At 31.3% G+C, this 18,030-nt stretch overlaps 2 protein-coding genes and 1 pseudogene across 2 annotated transcripts; all 3 read right to left on the bottom strand.

Annotated features, from left to right (window-relative positions):
• Positions 1 to 805: 805 nt before the first annotated feature.
• On the bottom strand, positions 806 to 2,866 carry LOC113855594 (annotated as a pseudogene).
• A 4,627-nt stretch (positions 2,867 to 7,493) lies between these two features.
• Positions 7,494 to 7,730, bottom strand: LOC113856593. Its single transcript, XM_027488473.1, has one exon. It carries the CDS (start codon positions 7,728 to 7,730, stop codon positions 7,494 to 7,496), a length of 237 nt encoding a protein of 78 aa, XP_027344274.1.
• Positions 7,731 to 8,426: 696 nt separating this feature from the next.
• LOC113856263 lies at positions 8,427 to 14,461 on the bottom strand. The gene is made up of 5 exons (XM_027488011.1): positions 14,188 to 14,461; positions 13,924 to 14,058; positions 13,772 to 13,809; positions 12,520 to 12,586; positions 8,427 to 8,992 (listed from the first exon to the last, which is right to left on the bottom strand). Exons 1-5 carry the CDS (start codon positions 14,401 to 14,403, stop codon positions 8,612 to 8,614), a joined length of 837 nt encoding a protein of 278 aa, XP_027343812.1. The 5' UTR covers positions 14,404 to 14,461; the 3' UTR covers positions 8,427 to 8,611.
• Between the last annotated feature and the right edge of the window lie 3,569 nt (positions 14,462 to 18,030).

An 18,030-nucleotide genomic window follows, 5' to 3' on the forward strand; every position in this document is an offset into this window, starting at 1 on the left:
GAACTCATTTTTTGGTTTCAAAGATCGTATTATATTTAAGTTTTTCCAAGGTTTTTCTTAAAAATAAACTTTGGTGGCGACTCCTCTGATATTTTGGAACAAGTTTGTCATCCGTCGTACCGTTGCGATGGCCCAGTTGCGACAAGGGCTTAAGCGAATTATGCAGAAAAAAGAAAAATTATGCAGAAACTAACAACATGTGATGAAAGGGTAAAATTTTGCAAAATTTGTTATCAATGTCAATTCCAGTCATCCAAAAACAGTTACATATGGCAGCAAAAGATGGATAATAGACCATTCTATTCCATTCCAATAATGGTACACAATTGTTCACAATGATGCATAACCAAAAACAATTCATTAATACATAGACAAGTCAATAACAAAAGAAGCCATTCCATTCCAATCTAATCAAATATCATCCAACAATATATCATTGGTATCGTGAAGTTGTTCATACAAAATAAGAAGAGATATTAGGAACCAGCATTAATGATTAGACAATGTAAAGTTAAGGTGAAAATTATTACTCTTAACAAATCTGTGAAACTTAATTGATTAAATAATGTGTGAGGAGGATCATAACATGTAGGTGCCGAACAATGTACTTCAACTGGATCATAAACCATTTGTTGACATTCCTATAAGATATGAACACTCATATTGTTATATTATATGGTTATAATATGGAAGTTAACTGAATTGTATTTACTCGTATTCAAAATCATTATATAAATGAACCTGAGATACTGATTGATGTAAAAATGGTGTTCTACTCTTTTTTTCTCTTTGCTTGTAGCTCAACCTAACTTTTGAAACGTTTACTCCCTTTTCTCTTAGTGCTTGGTCGTCGCTTGAATCCCTTAGGTTGTGTACCATCATTATTAGCCATAATTTCTGCATCATCTTTGTCTTTATCCATAACACTGTTTGTTTGCAACCGAAGCTTTGTAATTTTGCCAATTAAGTTGTTAATATTGTCATCAACTAGCTGACAATATTCTTCTGAACTAGAAACATCAGAGGCCAACCTAATCATTTTACATGCTAGGTTACGGTATCGGCGTGTGGCACTAAGTTTAGAATCTCCTTCTACCTCTATTCCTTTGACATTGTGAATAATCCCACTACGATCCTGTGTTGTCCATCTCTTAAGTATATATTTATCAGGGACAACCTTCACATTATTGGCTTCAAACACTTTCAATGCATGACAACAAAGTATGCCAAATGTTTCAAACTTCTTACAAGAGCAATATATAGTGCTTGAAAAAGGTTCAAACGTAACTGTCCATGATCTTTGTTGATGGACTTTAGTAATCACGTATTCAATTAGAGGAGGAGTTTCAATCCTTTGGGATATGCTACAAGCTAAGAATTGAGCAAATTGTTGTTGGAATAAGTTAAATATTGTATTTGTGTAAACCTTTGCCATTTGTATTAAGATTGGTGACACCTTATACTGCAACATAGGTAGCTTATGGCGGGAGTCGTACTCATGCTTCAGCTCATTGTAACGCATTTCTTCAACAACTAGTTCAAAATGAGCAAAGAATTGTTTGATGTCAACACCACGTTTCATACATTCCTTGAAGTTAGAGTTTAAACTTTCACTTAATTGAGTACTTCGTATTCCAAGGGTGAACACATCCTTGAGATAACATGATGCTCATTTCTCCTTTATGGAATAAAGTGAAGTAATCCAAGAATTTTGTTCAACATTGTATTATGTTATGAACTTTTTCCAAGCCTCCTCAAACTCAATTGAAGAACCAAAGTCATACATGCATTTTTTCAATTTTCCTAAAAAATGACTTTCTCCTTTCATCAAATTGCCAAGGTGTTTGATGTCATTTTGCATTAAATGCCATGTGCATAAAGCATGATGTGTGTGAGGCATTACTTGAATAATTGCCTTTGCCATTGCTTGATCTTGATCTGTAAAAATAGTTTGAGGTTGTTTTTGATTGTGTGCTTCTAAAAAGGTCTTAAACAACCACTTAAATGATTCTGTTGTTTCATCATACAACAATGTTGGCCCGAAGATAACAACACCTTGATAATGATTAAAACCTGAAAATAAGGCTAGAGGCCTATTAGCATGATTGGTGCAATATGTAGTGTCTAGTGATACGACTTCACCAAAACACCCGTAATCAATCACCATCTTTGCATCTGCCCAAAAAACATTTGTGATTTGTTCCTCAGCATCCATTTGGTATGCATGAAAAAATGATGGATTCTCGATTAACTGTTGTTGAAAGTATTCCATTAAGCAACCAACTTCTCCATATAACATTCCCCGTTGTCTCTTACCCTTCAAATAGTTTTTTACATCCAATGCAATATAGCCAACATTAGCTCGATGTCCTGCAAGTGTGCTCATTAGCTGAAATGATGATTTCTGTTGCAATCCTGAGGACTTCAATGATCTTGAACTTGATGAGCTTGAACTTCAATGATCTTACGATACGAAGCAAGCATGTGTGTTGTTTCTGGAAGTTGTAATGGATGATTATGCTCTTCAAAACTCATGTACAACATATTTGTTGTTACTTCCCAAAAACAATGTTATTCTTGCAAGACAATCAGTTCTAGTTTCTGCCCTGTGCTTTGTAACTGTTGCATTTCTTTTATCCTCCTTTTGACGTCCCTCTTTACAACAAGCGTACTGACAAGATGAAATTACACCATCAACCTTTCTCCTGTTATAATATTGTTTCCTCACACCAAATCATGCTATCCTTCCATATTCACACCAATATTTTCATGCTTCTTCAAGAGCGTCAAACTGTAACCCAACATGCGGCTTCCATGCAATGCATTCTATTTCCTTTTTAACCCAAAAAATACAAAGGAAGAACATAAGCTGTCATTCCTCAAAAAGAATATGGTAAATGAAAACTTAATGTGAAATAAATGTTTACCTCAAAAAGAAGATGGCAGGAACTTCCTTCGAACAACAGAAATGATGTGTTCAAACAAGAGAAATGATGCAGAGTGTTTCAAGGAAGGCTTTATGTCTCTTACTTCCTCAATACGTCATCCCATTGATGTTTGACGCCACTTTAAAAATTCATCCGCTTAAGCAAAAAAAAAATTGCTTAAGCAAATTTTCACTAAAGGATGTCCGCTTAAGCGAAAAATATGAACGTTGTAAATCGCTTGAGCGACTATTCGCTTAAGCGAATAATATTGGGTTAAGCGAATTTTGCGACTGTCAGACTCTTTACAATTCAAAATACCAAGTCATTCTCATTCTCATTGCACTCGTCCTTTCTTATAAAATTTCTCCTTCCTTCTCCCACCCTGAAACCCTAAACCCAACATCCTTTATTCCATCTTCCAACTCAGATACTTTCTCTTTAACCGAACTGTTGAATGTGTGTTGTTTTTCAAATGAAAGTTTCCAATAACAAAAATAGTTTACTTTCATATTGTCTCTTAGGTGTGATGCATGCAAAATACTTTGTGCTGGGTCCATGCTACTTATCTTCATTTTGATGTTTTGATTCTTCTTCCTGAATTAATCTTTGGGTCCATGCTGGTTATCTGCGCTGTTAAAATTGCTTAAGCTGAAAAAATTCACTTAAGCGATTTGGTTAGCACACATGCAACTGAAAAAACGTCTTCGCCACTTAAGCAGAGTTATATAGCTTAAGAGAATTACAATATATTGCTTGAATGTATATTTAGGATATTCACTGAACTGTTTTTATTTTACTGGATGATTATTTTAATTTTGATTTTTATTTCAGCATGGGACCTAAGAAGTCAATTCCTCAAAGGAAAAGGCAAAGAGCTGAGGTTTGGCAAAGTTCACAGCAAAATGAAGAAGTTATGGATGACCAAGAACCACTACAAACACAACCACATACACCAATCTTATCATGGGATAGATTTAGGTTCAGAACTAGGGCAAAGGCTCAAAGATACATTCAATTGGAGCAAAGGGAATTACTACCTGAGAGAAAAGTGGTATTAGACCAAGGAGAGTATGATGAATTTATGCACAAAATTGTCAGAAGGAAATGGGAATACTTGGTAAATTTGCCCAACCAAATACATGAAGTCGCATGGCCGTTGATACCAGACAAGTTAGAGAGAATGTCCAGGGTTCAAAGGCAAACGATTGCTTATGACAGGGAAGCTATTTCTGCACTTTTAGGCAACCCTATGACCTTACAAGAAGGAGAGCTTTGCCAATACCAACAATGTCGAAGGAGATTTTAGGTTTTGTAGACCAGGAGGTGGCTAAGATTTTATGCATCCCTGGGAAATCCTTTGAGACAAATGCTGCTAGAAAGGCAATGAGGTTCAAGAGGCAAAGTTTAAACACTTTGGCTCAAATCTGGACTTCGTTTCTCTTTGCAAACATAGCCCCTACCACACATACCTCAGATGTTCGCATGCCTCGAGCATATCTGATTTATAGCTTTACGGAGAATTTAATTGTGGATATAGCGGCAATTATTTCATTGTCATGTCCAACACCTCCACTATTGCATCAGCGACAAAGCCTTTGGGTTTCCCTGCTCTAATCACTGCTCTATGTGCTTCACAAGGTGTTAGCATTCCCGATTGCTCCAACCAAACAATTAAATTGAGGAAACCTATAAATTCTCACTTCATCAGAAATTATTGCACGAATCTATTAGAGCATCCTATTCCAACTTCTTCTCAATCGACCTCATTTGCAGCACCTGCACCGACACCACCACCAACTGCAGCATCCATGCCTCACATGTCACATACAGATTCTACTGTTATGCGCCATTTGACTCATATAGAATAACAAAATGCAGCAAACAACCGAGCGTATACACAACTGAATGAGACCTTTTACAAGTAAACTTTATTTAAAGAAATTCTTGTACATACTATTTGGAAATGTTCAATTTGTTTAACATAACCCTCATTTTGTCAATTCATAGGTTTACATTACACCAACATCATGGAGAAACTTCTGCTTTCCCTTGGCCTACTCCTGAAGCTTTTGCAACTATTGTATACTAACCTAGAGATAGCCCAACTTTCCCACCTGACCACCAAAATGTAGAGGATGATATGGTCCAACCAGAGGAAGGAGCTAATGAAGATATTCAAGGAAATGAACCACTGGTTGAGGACGAAGCACTGGAACAAGTTGGAGAGGATGAGGATAATGCTGCAAACAATGATGAACAACATAATCAAGACTTCAATGAGCAGGACTATGGGGCAAAACATGATAAATCCATAGTCCTCAAATCATTTATGAATGTATTTATTTTGAAATATTTCCTATTTTGTCATGAATTTCATTTGGTATATATTTTCATTTTGAACAATTACATTTCATTAATGGAATGAACTTAAGTATTTATCCATGTTATGTTGAGAGGATCAATTGATACTTTCAAGTCTAGTGAACATTATATTTTCGCAATTTTGGATGATATTTTATTGGATTGGAATGGAATGGAATGATTTCTTTTATTATTGACTTGTCTATGTATTAATGAATTGTTTTTGGTTATGCATCATTGTGAACAATTGTGTACCATTATTGGAATGGAATAGAATGGTCTATTATCCATCTTTTGTTGTCATATGTAACTGTTTTTGGATGACTGGAATTGACATTGATAATAAATTTTGCAAAATTTTACCCTTTCATAACATGCTGTCAGTTTCTGCATAATTCGCTTAAGCCCTTATTTTTGCTTAAGCCATTCACATTTCACTTAACCATCCAAAAATAGGCTCAAGCCATTCACACTTCGTTTAAGCGAATACATATTAGCTTAAGCAAATTCAAGGCCTGTGCATTAGTACTCTCTATCCCAAATTTGCTTCATTTTAAATAAATTTGCTTGCTTCCGCTTCAAGCCAATAACATTTTGCTTGAGCAATTTTAAAATGGCTTAAGTGATAAAAGTTGCCTGAAAATCCTAATCCTCTATCCAAAATTCGCTTAAAATTAAATATATTCGCTTGAGCTGAACGAAGCGATTTTATATTCGCTTTAAGCCATGAATTTTCGCTTAAGCGAGGATTCACCAACCTCGCTTGGACTCACTTTGAAGTCTGAATCCTATAATTCTGTCGCTTAAGCCATAAATCACTGCTTAAACAAAAATTCAATTAAATTCGCTTAAGCGAATGACGACAGAATATGAAGGCAAGAAAGCAGGTTTATTTAATGTTTAAAAATTTTTAAATTGTTAACCATTTTTTTTTCTTTTTCTCTTATAGAAAAATAAAAATAAATTCTTAATTTCAAGAGATATAATATTACATAAAATTTATTTTCAGACGTGAACCATTTACTTAAAGAACAAACAAATATATTTGAAATCTTACAATTTAATACATTAATACCATTAAAATTAAATTATTTGCGAACTCCATGACTTCATATTGTTTGAAAAAAGAAGTTTATTTATCATTAGTTACTCAACAAAGAGAAACTTCATATTTTTATGAAAAATAAAAATTTTATTTTTAAATTTAGTAACTTTAAAAAAAACATAACTAATAGTTTATTATATTAAATTAATTAAAAATTATCAAATATTCAAAAATTAAATTAATGTTAATTTACTCAACATATAAACAATAAAATTAATATCTAAAATCGCGAAAACAAATTAAAAAGGGAAAGTATTGTAAGTGAAGATTAAGACTCCAATTAGAACATAAAAGTTCATATGATCCTTCTCATTGTAATTGATATTTTGATCTCTCTTAAATATTATACATCCTCTTTCTTAACCATGAAAGTTGATCCTGTTTGCATATACTCAACTTCAGTTTTAAAGAATATAGTTGTCAAATATAGAGCCATTAGTCTTATTTGGCAATAACCTATTATTTTTATAATTTTTAATATATAATTATTTTTATATTTAAAACATTTTTAAAATAAATAATTATTTTTAATTTTTATAAATTTTTTTAAAAATCTCCAACCAGACACTACTTGCTCTTCTCTTCAGCCCTTCGCCACCGGATGTCACCAACACATTCTGTGGGACACTATAATATGTATGTATCTATGTAAGAGTAGAGACAATTCTAATAAATCCTGATCTTAGTAAAAATAAATAAATATATACTCAGCCAACTTATTTGTTAACTAAACTAAATATTTTCATCAAATTAAATAAAAAATAATCCACGCTTAATTTTTTCAAAGATTAGAATAGAGTATACTCATTTTTTCCCTGGTTAAATCACGATAAAATATAAAGATAAAAACCAATAAGAGAAAATAAAACACAATAAATAAAGAAAGGATCAAACAAGCGATGAACTTCATACATCATTAACAACTCCCTTCCTATTTATTCCATAAAATGTTTACATACATGCAAATTAGGAAGACTCAAAACCATAGTTCCATTCACAAAACCCAAAATACAGAAACACAAAACAGTGGCTGAATTAAAAAAACAAAGAAACAGCATGATCTGAAAAAACTAGTTTCTAGCACATATATTTGTTAACCATTAACCAGTGCCAGTAACTCCAAGGTCTTGTTTGTTATCATCTTTGCCAGCACCAAAAACAGGACCACCTTTGCCAGCAGGATCATGCACCTTCTCTTGCATCTTATCCACTTGAATGCAACCTTGATCCTCCCTTGAACGTAACTCTGTCCTTGTACGGTTCTCCCCTCCTTCTATTGATTCGTATGTTGTTGCTGTCTTTGACTCTTTTGGTTGTGCCCCTTGTGCCCCTGACATCTTAATCTTTCTGACCCTTTTGAACCTTCGGTTATAATTATACTACATTTGCTTATTTATATGCAGAGTTTGGCTGTAACAGCATATTACAAAATGTTGGCAATGTAACTCTACCATGATCAATCCACGTGGAATGCAAACATGCAATGAAGTCACACGTGTGATAATTTGTGACACGTGGCTCTTGTGACCTTGTTATCTGCCACGTTTTGTTAGAGTTGTTGTTTGGTGACGGCTTTTTTAGACCTTGTCTAATGGTATTTCATTATTGGTTTAACTAATGTATATTTAAAATTGATTAAACATTATCAATGATTAATTCATGTTACAATTCTCTTGGTTTCAATGTCCAAGGAATGCCTAGGAAATGAGAAAGTACTGGTGTACTGGATCGGTTTTTATCCTTATCTTAAGTACTGTGTTTGGTTGTATGATATCCAAGCCATTCATTATAGATCAGCAATCTGTAGTCAATTTCCTTCAAACTTTGATTAAATAATAAAATAAAAATTTATTCAAATATTATTAGATATTTTTACTATTCTTCTTAACGTGATTAACAAGATTTTTGTAACATTAAAGAACTGTAATTGTCCAGTTTGTTTAATATACATTTTATTATTAGTAAAATTCAGGTAAAATTCAATAAAAACAAAAGCATGTTAAATAAGAAGTGAAATTCATATCATTTAATGAATCATCATAAATTTTACTCGATGATAAAAAAATTGTCAGAACGACTGTTCACATGGTATTACAAAAGATAGCTGTAAACCTATTTCTAATTGGGCTCCTTTACACCTCACACACTGATTTTCAATTTAATAATCAACTTTATGTAAGAAATACAATGAAATCATTCATAAAAAAAATGAAAGATGTTAGATAAAATTATACACAGCCAAACCAACCAAAAAGCCTAATAAAGCACCAGCCATGACTTCAATCTCAGTATGGCCAATAGACTCTTTTAGTGGGGAAAGACCATTAACAGCCAACATAGAGATTTCTTCTGCATCTGTGTGCCTTATTTTGCTTCCTGATTTAACTAATAGATGTGTGTTCCCTTGTTGTGGTTCCAAAGAAGTGGTTTCTTGGAACACAAGGGATTTCTCAAGATCTTCTACTGTTGGTTCCTTTGATAATCCTGGTTGAGAGTTGATCAAACCATCTCTATCTTGGGAATGTAAGGAGTTGGCATGCATCTGATGCAGTAGTTTGTTCAGTGTCCTAGCATGAATCCCCACTTCTCTTCTTACACCCTGCAAATAACAGAAGCCACAGTCTCAAGCTTGTTTGTTTCACATTTAGAAAATTAATCTCACATTTTTAATGAAAAGCACACATTCTAATAATGATACGTTTACAGTTTATGTTCAAATTAATTTATGTATGAATATCAATCATATTCAACAATGTAAAATCAATTTTACTCACTTTAAGATTGTGTTGGTTTCATGTTTAAATGTTAATGCATCCACATTTACTTTAATGCAATCAGTTGTAACTTACACGTTAAATTTACGTTTACAAATTTTTCAACGTGTTTTTAAACACACATTAAATCAAGTGAGCACTCCATTGTAGGCTAAACAGGTCACATTGATATAAACAACAATGAAGATAAAAGGATAGAATGATAAGGGTTGTCGATCCACCTTTCCATATTTTTTAACGCGTTTTCAAACACACACTAAATCAAACGGGCACTCAATTGTCAGCTAAACAGTTCACAAAGATACAAAAAAACATGAGAATAAAAGGATAGAATGATAAGGGCTGATGTTAACTAACCAAAAGTATACTATAAAGTTTTCATTAGAAAATAAAGCTTTTTTATTAAATCAGAGATATAAACGTGTTTATTTCTTCTTTCTTAATAAAAAATTTCTTAGAGCTGATGTTAACAAAACTGTAAAAACAAAGATTTTGCAGAATATTAACACATACACAGGTGCACTGGTAATTTCTCAACTGTGACAGCCAGTTAGCTTACCCTTACGCAACGTTTTTTCTGCTGGACCCAAGCTACTGACTTTAGCCAATGTTTTGTTCAGTGAGAATAATTACTTGGAGAAACAAATAACTAAATAAATAAATAACAAGATATTTATGAAGACTCACGAGATATAAGTAAATTGTTCCAAACATGTTCTCTAGCCAATGTTTTTTATTACAGGGAATGCAATGAACATTGCGTGGTGTGAACTTCTGGCTAGTAGGTCTGGATCCTTGCCATGTTTTTAAAGGGCAAGCATGCAATATATTCTCATGCAAATAAGTGCATGTTTGGTTGTCATTCATTCTGGGGAACTAATTGTTCTTTTCTTGCTTCTCAAAAGCTCTTTCAGAAAGTTGACAAAATAAGAGATTATTTTTCCATAATAAGCTAAAATAAACTGTCACTAAGCATACAGCATATGACAAGAATATGATCAGCAAGCCCTAAGGCTAGTTTAGGCTTGGCATAGGATATCTATCTTATCCTTTGGGAGCTGAAGCAATAAACTAAAACTGCTTTTGACAAATTTTTCAAGGTTCAGGCTCACATAGTTACATGGTCAGTTCCTCTCCCATTTGCAACCATCATTTGTTTACTCTCCTTATACATCCATTAAATCTCATTTCTCTTTCTATAGGTTAAAAAGCTAATGAAGCACCAAGGTCAAGGCAGGTCAAGCCTACATAAAGGAGAACAAAAGAACCCGTTAAAATCTAATCTAAGCATGCAACAAAAACAAAATTACCAAAATTTGTTACATACCATCAAATTAAGGGACAAGCACTTTCCATATAAACATAATATTTTACCATGTTCCTTGCAAGCAATATGATTTCGGGTAGTTTGCTTTAGGACATAGATTCAGACCTCGACACTACTGATATACCAAAAAAGAGAGAATTTAGTAAACCCTATTCTTCTATAGATACTGATATCAGTGTACAATCGGTTCCTAGGGGTGGATTTACAATGTAGATACTGAAACAGAAACAGAACAAAGGGTATCCGAGAGAACCTGCACTCTCCTTTGCTCTTTACCGGTTTTGTGCCTACTCTGTCTTACATCCCTCCCGTTTTAGTAATCCATACCAGTCAACTACTCCTAATTCTCATTGCTGCCTACCATCTCAATGTTACTGATATGATATCCCAATTCCCTTGATTACCTTATCTGCAATCTGTTAGATCAAACTTTCCTTCCTGAGATTCTGATTCCTGCCTTTTTTGCAACCTGATAAATTAAATGGCCCAGATCCATTGTGCCCCTTTCTAATATACACCTTAGTAATAGGTGTTTTGTTAATACTATGCAGATAACGATAGTTACTTGCCTCCACATAATTATTTATTATTTCCAAAAGAGAGAGAGAGAGACATGAAAGAAAAATGATATAGAAGTTGAAAATACACTCAAATCTATTAAATCACCTTCCTAATCCGAGGAATGAGCCACAAGCAGCCTTGAAACACATTCTGTTTTAACCTTTGAGGCATGTTTAATATGAATCTAAAGTTTGAAACAAAAGGAAGATTAAAAACCATTAGAACACAGCATGATACATTGTAACATGAGTTACTCTCAGAGATATTGACCACATGTACAGAGCCCACTTGCCACAATCATATAATCCCTCCTTGCATCACTGGCTTGGCCAGTGGAGACTGTCTTGAAAAGAAAGGTACCCTTTTTTTCTTTCGATTTAAGCCTGATTGTCATAGTCTTCTGCAGCTAGTTCCCTTCAATAGCGATCCCTTGACTGCATACAGGGATTGCTATTGTCTTGTAAATAGTTATAACAACCTTTCTCATACAACTATTCAAAAGAGCAAAGTTTCTCTAACTCCAGTCTTATATACCCATATATACCAGATTTAAAGCATGGTGTCAAACTACTACTTATAGAAAAATCTTTTTTTGATCAAATTCTCTCTCTTCTTCAATCTTAAGAAACAACTATACATTTATTACGTCCACAGTTTTACTAAATAATTCCAAAAAGGAAAGTTTCAAGCCAACTGTGTGGTGTATCAGTCCTGGTAGGCAGTTGTTAAATACTTAAATCTACCACGGTGCACAATCTAGAAATATGAAAAGTTCATCGTAAGTGTTATAACTTAAGTGACTTGTGTTTACTTTTGGGTTTTGACAATGAATGTCGGCCAACCTGACAAACCTGCAGTGTAACACAAGAAGGAATTTTCATGGACATCAAGCGGTGGTAGTCCCCCAAAGTATGAAGCCAATATAAATTGTTGAGTAATTAGGTCATCTTATAATATCATTGGATGAGGTTGTATTGGAACCAGGGTTAGAATTTTGGGTGACTATTAATGAAATATTCATTGGTCAAAATGAACTTCTCTCTATTCACCTGTGGAAAGTTCATGGTAGGTTGAACCATGCTAAATTCTGCGTCATTTTCTCTTATACTCCTAAGTTTTGCTGTGTGTGCTTATTACAAATGTTTTACCAGTAAATCCAGAAACATAACATCTCATGTAAAGCAAGAAACTGTAAGCCAAAAATTGAATTAAATCTGTTCCTGTCTACCAATAACATCATCATAAGAATTCTACAAATAGTTTTATCATTCATTAGAGATAATAACAACAACAATACTCAATATCTCAGTCCATAATAATTTAATCCTGCTTAAGACTCCTCCACTAAGTTTGAAATAGCCTATGGAGCAACACGATAGGACAAAAATGCAGTTAATACATAAAGGAAAGTAAATAACATAACAGACTAGATAAAAACCATTATTTGACAGAAGAATATCATACCTGAGCATCATACATAATGAGACCAGCATACACAACAGTTAGACCAAAAATGGGATCTGAGAAGCCTCTGCATTTGGAAATTACAAAATTACAAATATCTCATTAATTATGTGTCTGTAAGAGAGTGAATAGGACTATAGGAGCATACCGAGTGAGATTGTGAGAAATGCTATCATGGTATAAGAATATATAAAAATTTTGGGTTTGAGGCCTAACTCAACTCAAAAGCTAACTTGTAAGGTGATGATTACTTTAGTCTTTATAAGCTCTTATTTAACCAAATTTATAGTTGATGTGGGACTTCAACACACTCCCTCATGCTTAAGATCAGGTTTTTTTTTTTTTCAGTCAAGGGTGACTTAATATCAAATCTACAATAAGCTGTGATACCATATTAAATTTTGGGTTAAGGCTTAACTCAACTCTAAAAGCCACCATAGAAGGTGAGAATTGTTTTAACCTTTATTAGCTCTTATTTAATCATATTTGTAGTCAGTGTTAGATTTCAATATATATTAGAAAAAAAGAAGTGGTTTTTGAATATTGTTGTGTATTAGAAGCACATATAAGTGCAATATTCATAGGCACAAATTAAGGTGTCAAAATTAGTTACAAATCTAACCGTAATCAATAAAATCTCCTAATTAAGGCAACAACTACTATCTCTAATTACAGTAACTGCTATTTACAAATATATAACACATTAAATATGTTTTCTAACACGCACGCATGTGTGCACACATAAAATGAGGACTGTTCTTGTTATATATGTCCTCATATACAAACACACACATATGGAGACATACAACGAGAACAATTTTCATTTCAAGAAATTGAAAATGGTAAAAATAGATCATACAACTATTAGCTCTTATTTAATCATATTTGTAATCAACTCCTAATTAAGGCATCGACTATCTACTTAGCTTTACAAATATCTAACACATGTTAAATATGTTTTCTAACAAGTGCAACCCAAAATTGAATTAGTTTATCGGTCTTTGTTACTTATATATTGCTCAACTTCTTTATTTATACCCAAAGTGATACTTTTTTACTCATACTTGTTACCTCAATGGTCCCCATATACACATATACAAAAACACACGTATGGGGACACACACAACGAGAACAATTTTCATTTTAAGAAATTGAAAATGGTAGAAACAGATCATGCAACTATACAAAAATGGTAAAGATTAAAACTTAGATATGAACCAAACACCAAACTCACACAGCTGGATTAAATTACCTCTCAAGGCCAAACAATGTTGCACTAGCCACTGTTGCCTATGCCCATGAAAATGCAAACAACTTGGTGAGAATGGAAGTGAAACCCAACAGGGAGAAAATCAACAATTCAAGTGGCAAAAACAAAATAGGATTAACTGATTAAGGCCATACAGAAGAGTGTGATGATGGGAACCCTCCAGCTTGAACAACTGCCCTGATATCAAACTCTTTGCCATACAGAAAAACAGAAGTTAATGGCTTAAAAAGTTGCCCAATTGCCACAGAAGCACCAGCTGCAATCAGAACCTTAGCAGCAGAAAATCAAACAAGAGAAAACAAGCGTCAATTCAGCACATAAAACAGAAAAAACAAAGAAAAGGAGGGAAACCCAGAATTTGTTGAGGCATTTAAACATTAAATTTTGCAATAGGATACCTTGTTATGAGCAATTTGGGCGATGTCATCAAAGAAACCAGTGGCAAGAGAAGAAATTGGGAAAATGAACGCTTTGGACTTTGTAGGAAAATGGATATGGTGAAGAAATGGGTTCCTTTGTTTGAGTGATTGGGAGAAGAAAGAGGGAGTATGAGAGGGAGGAATGGCACAGTGCAACAACATCATGCTCTCTATCTTGTTTTGCACAGTCTTCATTCAACCACTTCACCATGAAACATGTTCTATTAAGGTGCTACTCTTACTATGCAAGCTGCCAAGAAAAAGGCGTGTTGTCTTAATACACTTTATATTATTAATTATAATTTATTAATAAATAAATAAAATTTGTCATATTAAAAGTAAAATTTATATAAAGTTATAATTTAATTAATAATATAGTATATTATAAATAATATGTTAAACATACAAAAAAAAAGTTAATTTTTGAAAATAAAGAAATTAAATTAAAAATTGAATTAAATTAAAGGAAGAAAAATGCATTTAAATCTAAATAATAAAATTATAATTTATTTCATTTTAAATATTTAGTATTTTGATTTACAGCAATGAAAAGATAAATGTATTTTTATTTTCTTTTTAGGTCAGATATAAGAAGAAAAAATTATGAAAAATATTTAATTTTTTTTTGAAATAATATTTTATAACAACATTAATAATAAAAATATTTAAATAATAATAATAATAATAACACAATGAAGTAATTATATTTAATTATTATATATTTTATCATTATTCGTGAATTTATACCGTGTACTCTTCATTTTTCCTTCCATATATGTGCACATCTACTGTACATAAGAGTTTCAATTTTTTTCTTAGCACGATATTTTTTTTGCTTTAGCATGTGAACTAAGGACTTTTCTCAGTTTAGTTTTGAAGGTGTTTGTAGAAGTTTTAATTGTTGTCTTTCATATATTTACCTTTTATTTAAATTTGTCATACATTCTTATTTATTAAGCTTTATATTTGCTGTTTAATGTAGGGTTGTGCAAATCTGAACAATCTATTTCGCTAAGTATGAATTTGAACAACTCACTCAAGCAAAATCAGATAGTAACGAGTTTTGGGTAAGTATAATACATTTTTCAAATTAAAATGATTAAATAAGGTCGGTGACGCATATAAAATTAGAAAACTATCGGTACCCGAAACTGACTGAATATATATACGTGAATCCGTGAAAGTTTAATTTACCGAATATGCATATGATATGAATATTTAATTTGGATCAAGTCCAGTTCTGTTATTAAGTCATTAGGTTTTAATTGATACTGTAAGATATCTTTCTCTCATTTATGAATCCGTGAATGTTTAATTTACCAAATATGCATGTGATATGAATATTTAATTTAGGTCAGGCCAGTTCCATTATTAGGTCATTAGGTTTTAATTGATATAGCAATATATCTTTCTCTCATTTCTTTAATTTATGCGGCGTCGATCCTTTGTTTGCTATCTTTGAGCTCTGCTAGGGTTTAAAATTTTTTCTCTTCTCTGCCTCTCTTTTTTGTTACGACGAACCATGGTTTCTTTATTTCCAGCATAAGGCTTAACCAAATTAACCACCCGATTAATTGAGTTACCCGATGGACCCAAATCTGAGCTATCCGATAAAAAATTAGATAAAATTTGGTATTTTTCTAAACAATTTGGTTAATTATAATTAGTTAATTTTAGACGTGAACCCACTCAAAACCGACTAATGATCACTCTTCAATCTTTTACACTTTGACCATTAAAGATTGAGTGTAAAAATAACATTTTTTAAAATTTTTCAATATTTAATAAATAATTTAAGAACAATAATGAAAAATAGTTTAAAACGAAAGTGATACGAATCTGTCCATTTTTATTTTATTAAAACACAACTTTCATTTTTAATTACACAAATATAATGACGTGTATGCAGATACCCTAATTTATATTGTTCATTATTTGTTTAGTTAAATATTAGTGACATTAAAATATGGTTCAAATCTTACTTTAAACTTATTTGATTTCATGATGAGTTCTTTTCTCCAATTAATATTTATTTTCATAATTATTTGATATCCAGTTCATTTGTTTTAGTAATTTTTCAAGTTATACATTTTCATATTTATCTATTTTTATTTTTTTTAACTTTCACTTTTGTCTTTTAGCATATATTAAATTTAATTTAACTATTAAATGTTTCTTACAATTTTGGTTGGATATCACAATGGAACAAGTTGGGGGTAAGTTTTCATTCTCTACCCTTAGTTTCACATCTCCAAACTTGTGTCCATTCTTATTTAGATGAAAATTTATAGTAAGTCTCAATGCTCATAATTTGGGGACTCCAAATATGATGAGAAAAGGAAGGATATGACTTAAATACATGCTTTAAATACTATTGGGTGATGTTATGAGTTCACACTTGATTTCTTATGTGAAACTCCAATTGAGAAACCACATAAAAATACTTAAGGATATTATGTTCAAATTTTGTCTCAAAAAAAAATCCTAGACAATGTTTATAATGATTAAAAATATGCATGGTATGCAAACCAATTGAAGTGAATAACATGAATTTTGATAGGATACGTGGACTACTAGTACTCAAAACATCAACAAAGAGAAATAACATAATAAAATGCAAAGATTCTCCTAACAAGAGTAAATATTGATCTTAAACTTTAAATATAAATTAATTACAGAAAAATTTTATAAGATACTTAAAAAATCACAACTATGAAGAATTTGTAAAATCTATCTTAAAAAATATATAATAAAAGCATCTATCAAGTTTGACAATTAATGTAAAAAGAGAAGAACGTGAATCACTAATATCGATCTACCATGTTAACTAAATACAAAAATTTGTTTAAATTATAATTGAAGTATCAAATATTAATCAATAATGATAGGAGGCAAAAAGAATGTGAGACAAAATAATTAAATTCAAGTTTATTATGAAATATAAAAGTATGTTCGCGTATTACTATGTATAATATGACATGTCTTCTACTCTTTTGTTAGGTTGTAAAGATATCTTACAATGGATATGATACATATTTGAATATAAATACTAAAAAGTGATATAAAAAGTTTTTTAAATTCATCAAAATATAATTGATTAAAAGTGAATATTTCTTATAATAAATTATATTAATTAAAAGATTTATTATGAAATTTTTATTACTTTAAAAATATAAAAGTTGTATCTTTTATGTGTATTTCAATTTCATAATATTACTATAAATATTAATAAAATGAGGCTAATTCACTTTTACTTTTTGTCAATAAAAAAAAAAAAACTAATATTATCAGCAATATACTAACATTTTTATTATTATTATTGAATCATACAAATTTTAAAATAATAATAAATTCATCATTTAAAAAATGTTATTATAACTTTCAAATGAATTAAACTCATACTTCGACCGTCACCTTTTTTTTCTCTTTACTCCACTTTTTTTAAGTATTAAACAAAAAACTCAAAATAGTAAAAAATAAATTAAGAGCTTGTTTGATTTTTATTTTTAAATATAGTTTTATTTTTTTAAAATAAAATAATAAAAACTTATTTTTCTTTTTTAAAATTTTAATTTTTAAAATTAAAAAACAAAAACAAATTCTTAAATTATTTTAAAATATAATTTTCAAAAATTAAAAATCAAAATAGAATCAAACAACCCCTAAATTTTATTTTATCTATTTAAGCCTTCTCTTTTTTTGTTTCATCTCTACACATGTGTTCTTATTGTTTTCTTGTTTATCAATTTTGATCCAATTATATATATTATCTGTGTTTGTGCTAGCAGTAAATTTGTAGAGTGGAAGAGAAACACAAATTGT

Source organism: Abrus precatorius, unplaced genomic scaffold (assembly GCF_003935025.1).
Source record: "Abrus precatorius isolate BTA unplaced genomic scaffold, Abrus_2018 Scaffold11, whole genome shotgun sequence".
Taxonomy (NCBI): Eukaryota; Viridiplantae; Streptophyta; class Magnoliopsida; order Fabales; family Fabaceae; genus Abrus; species Abrus precatorius.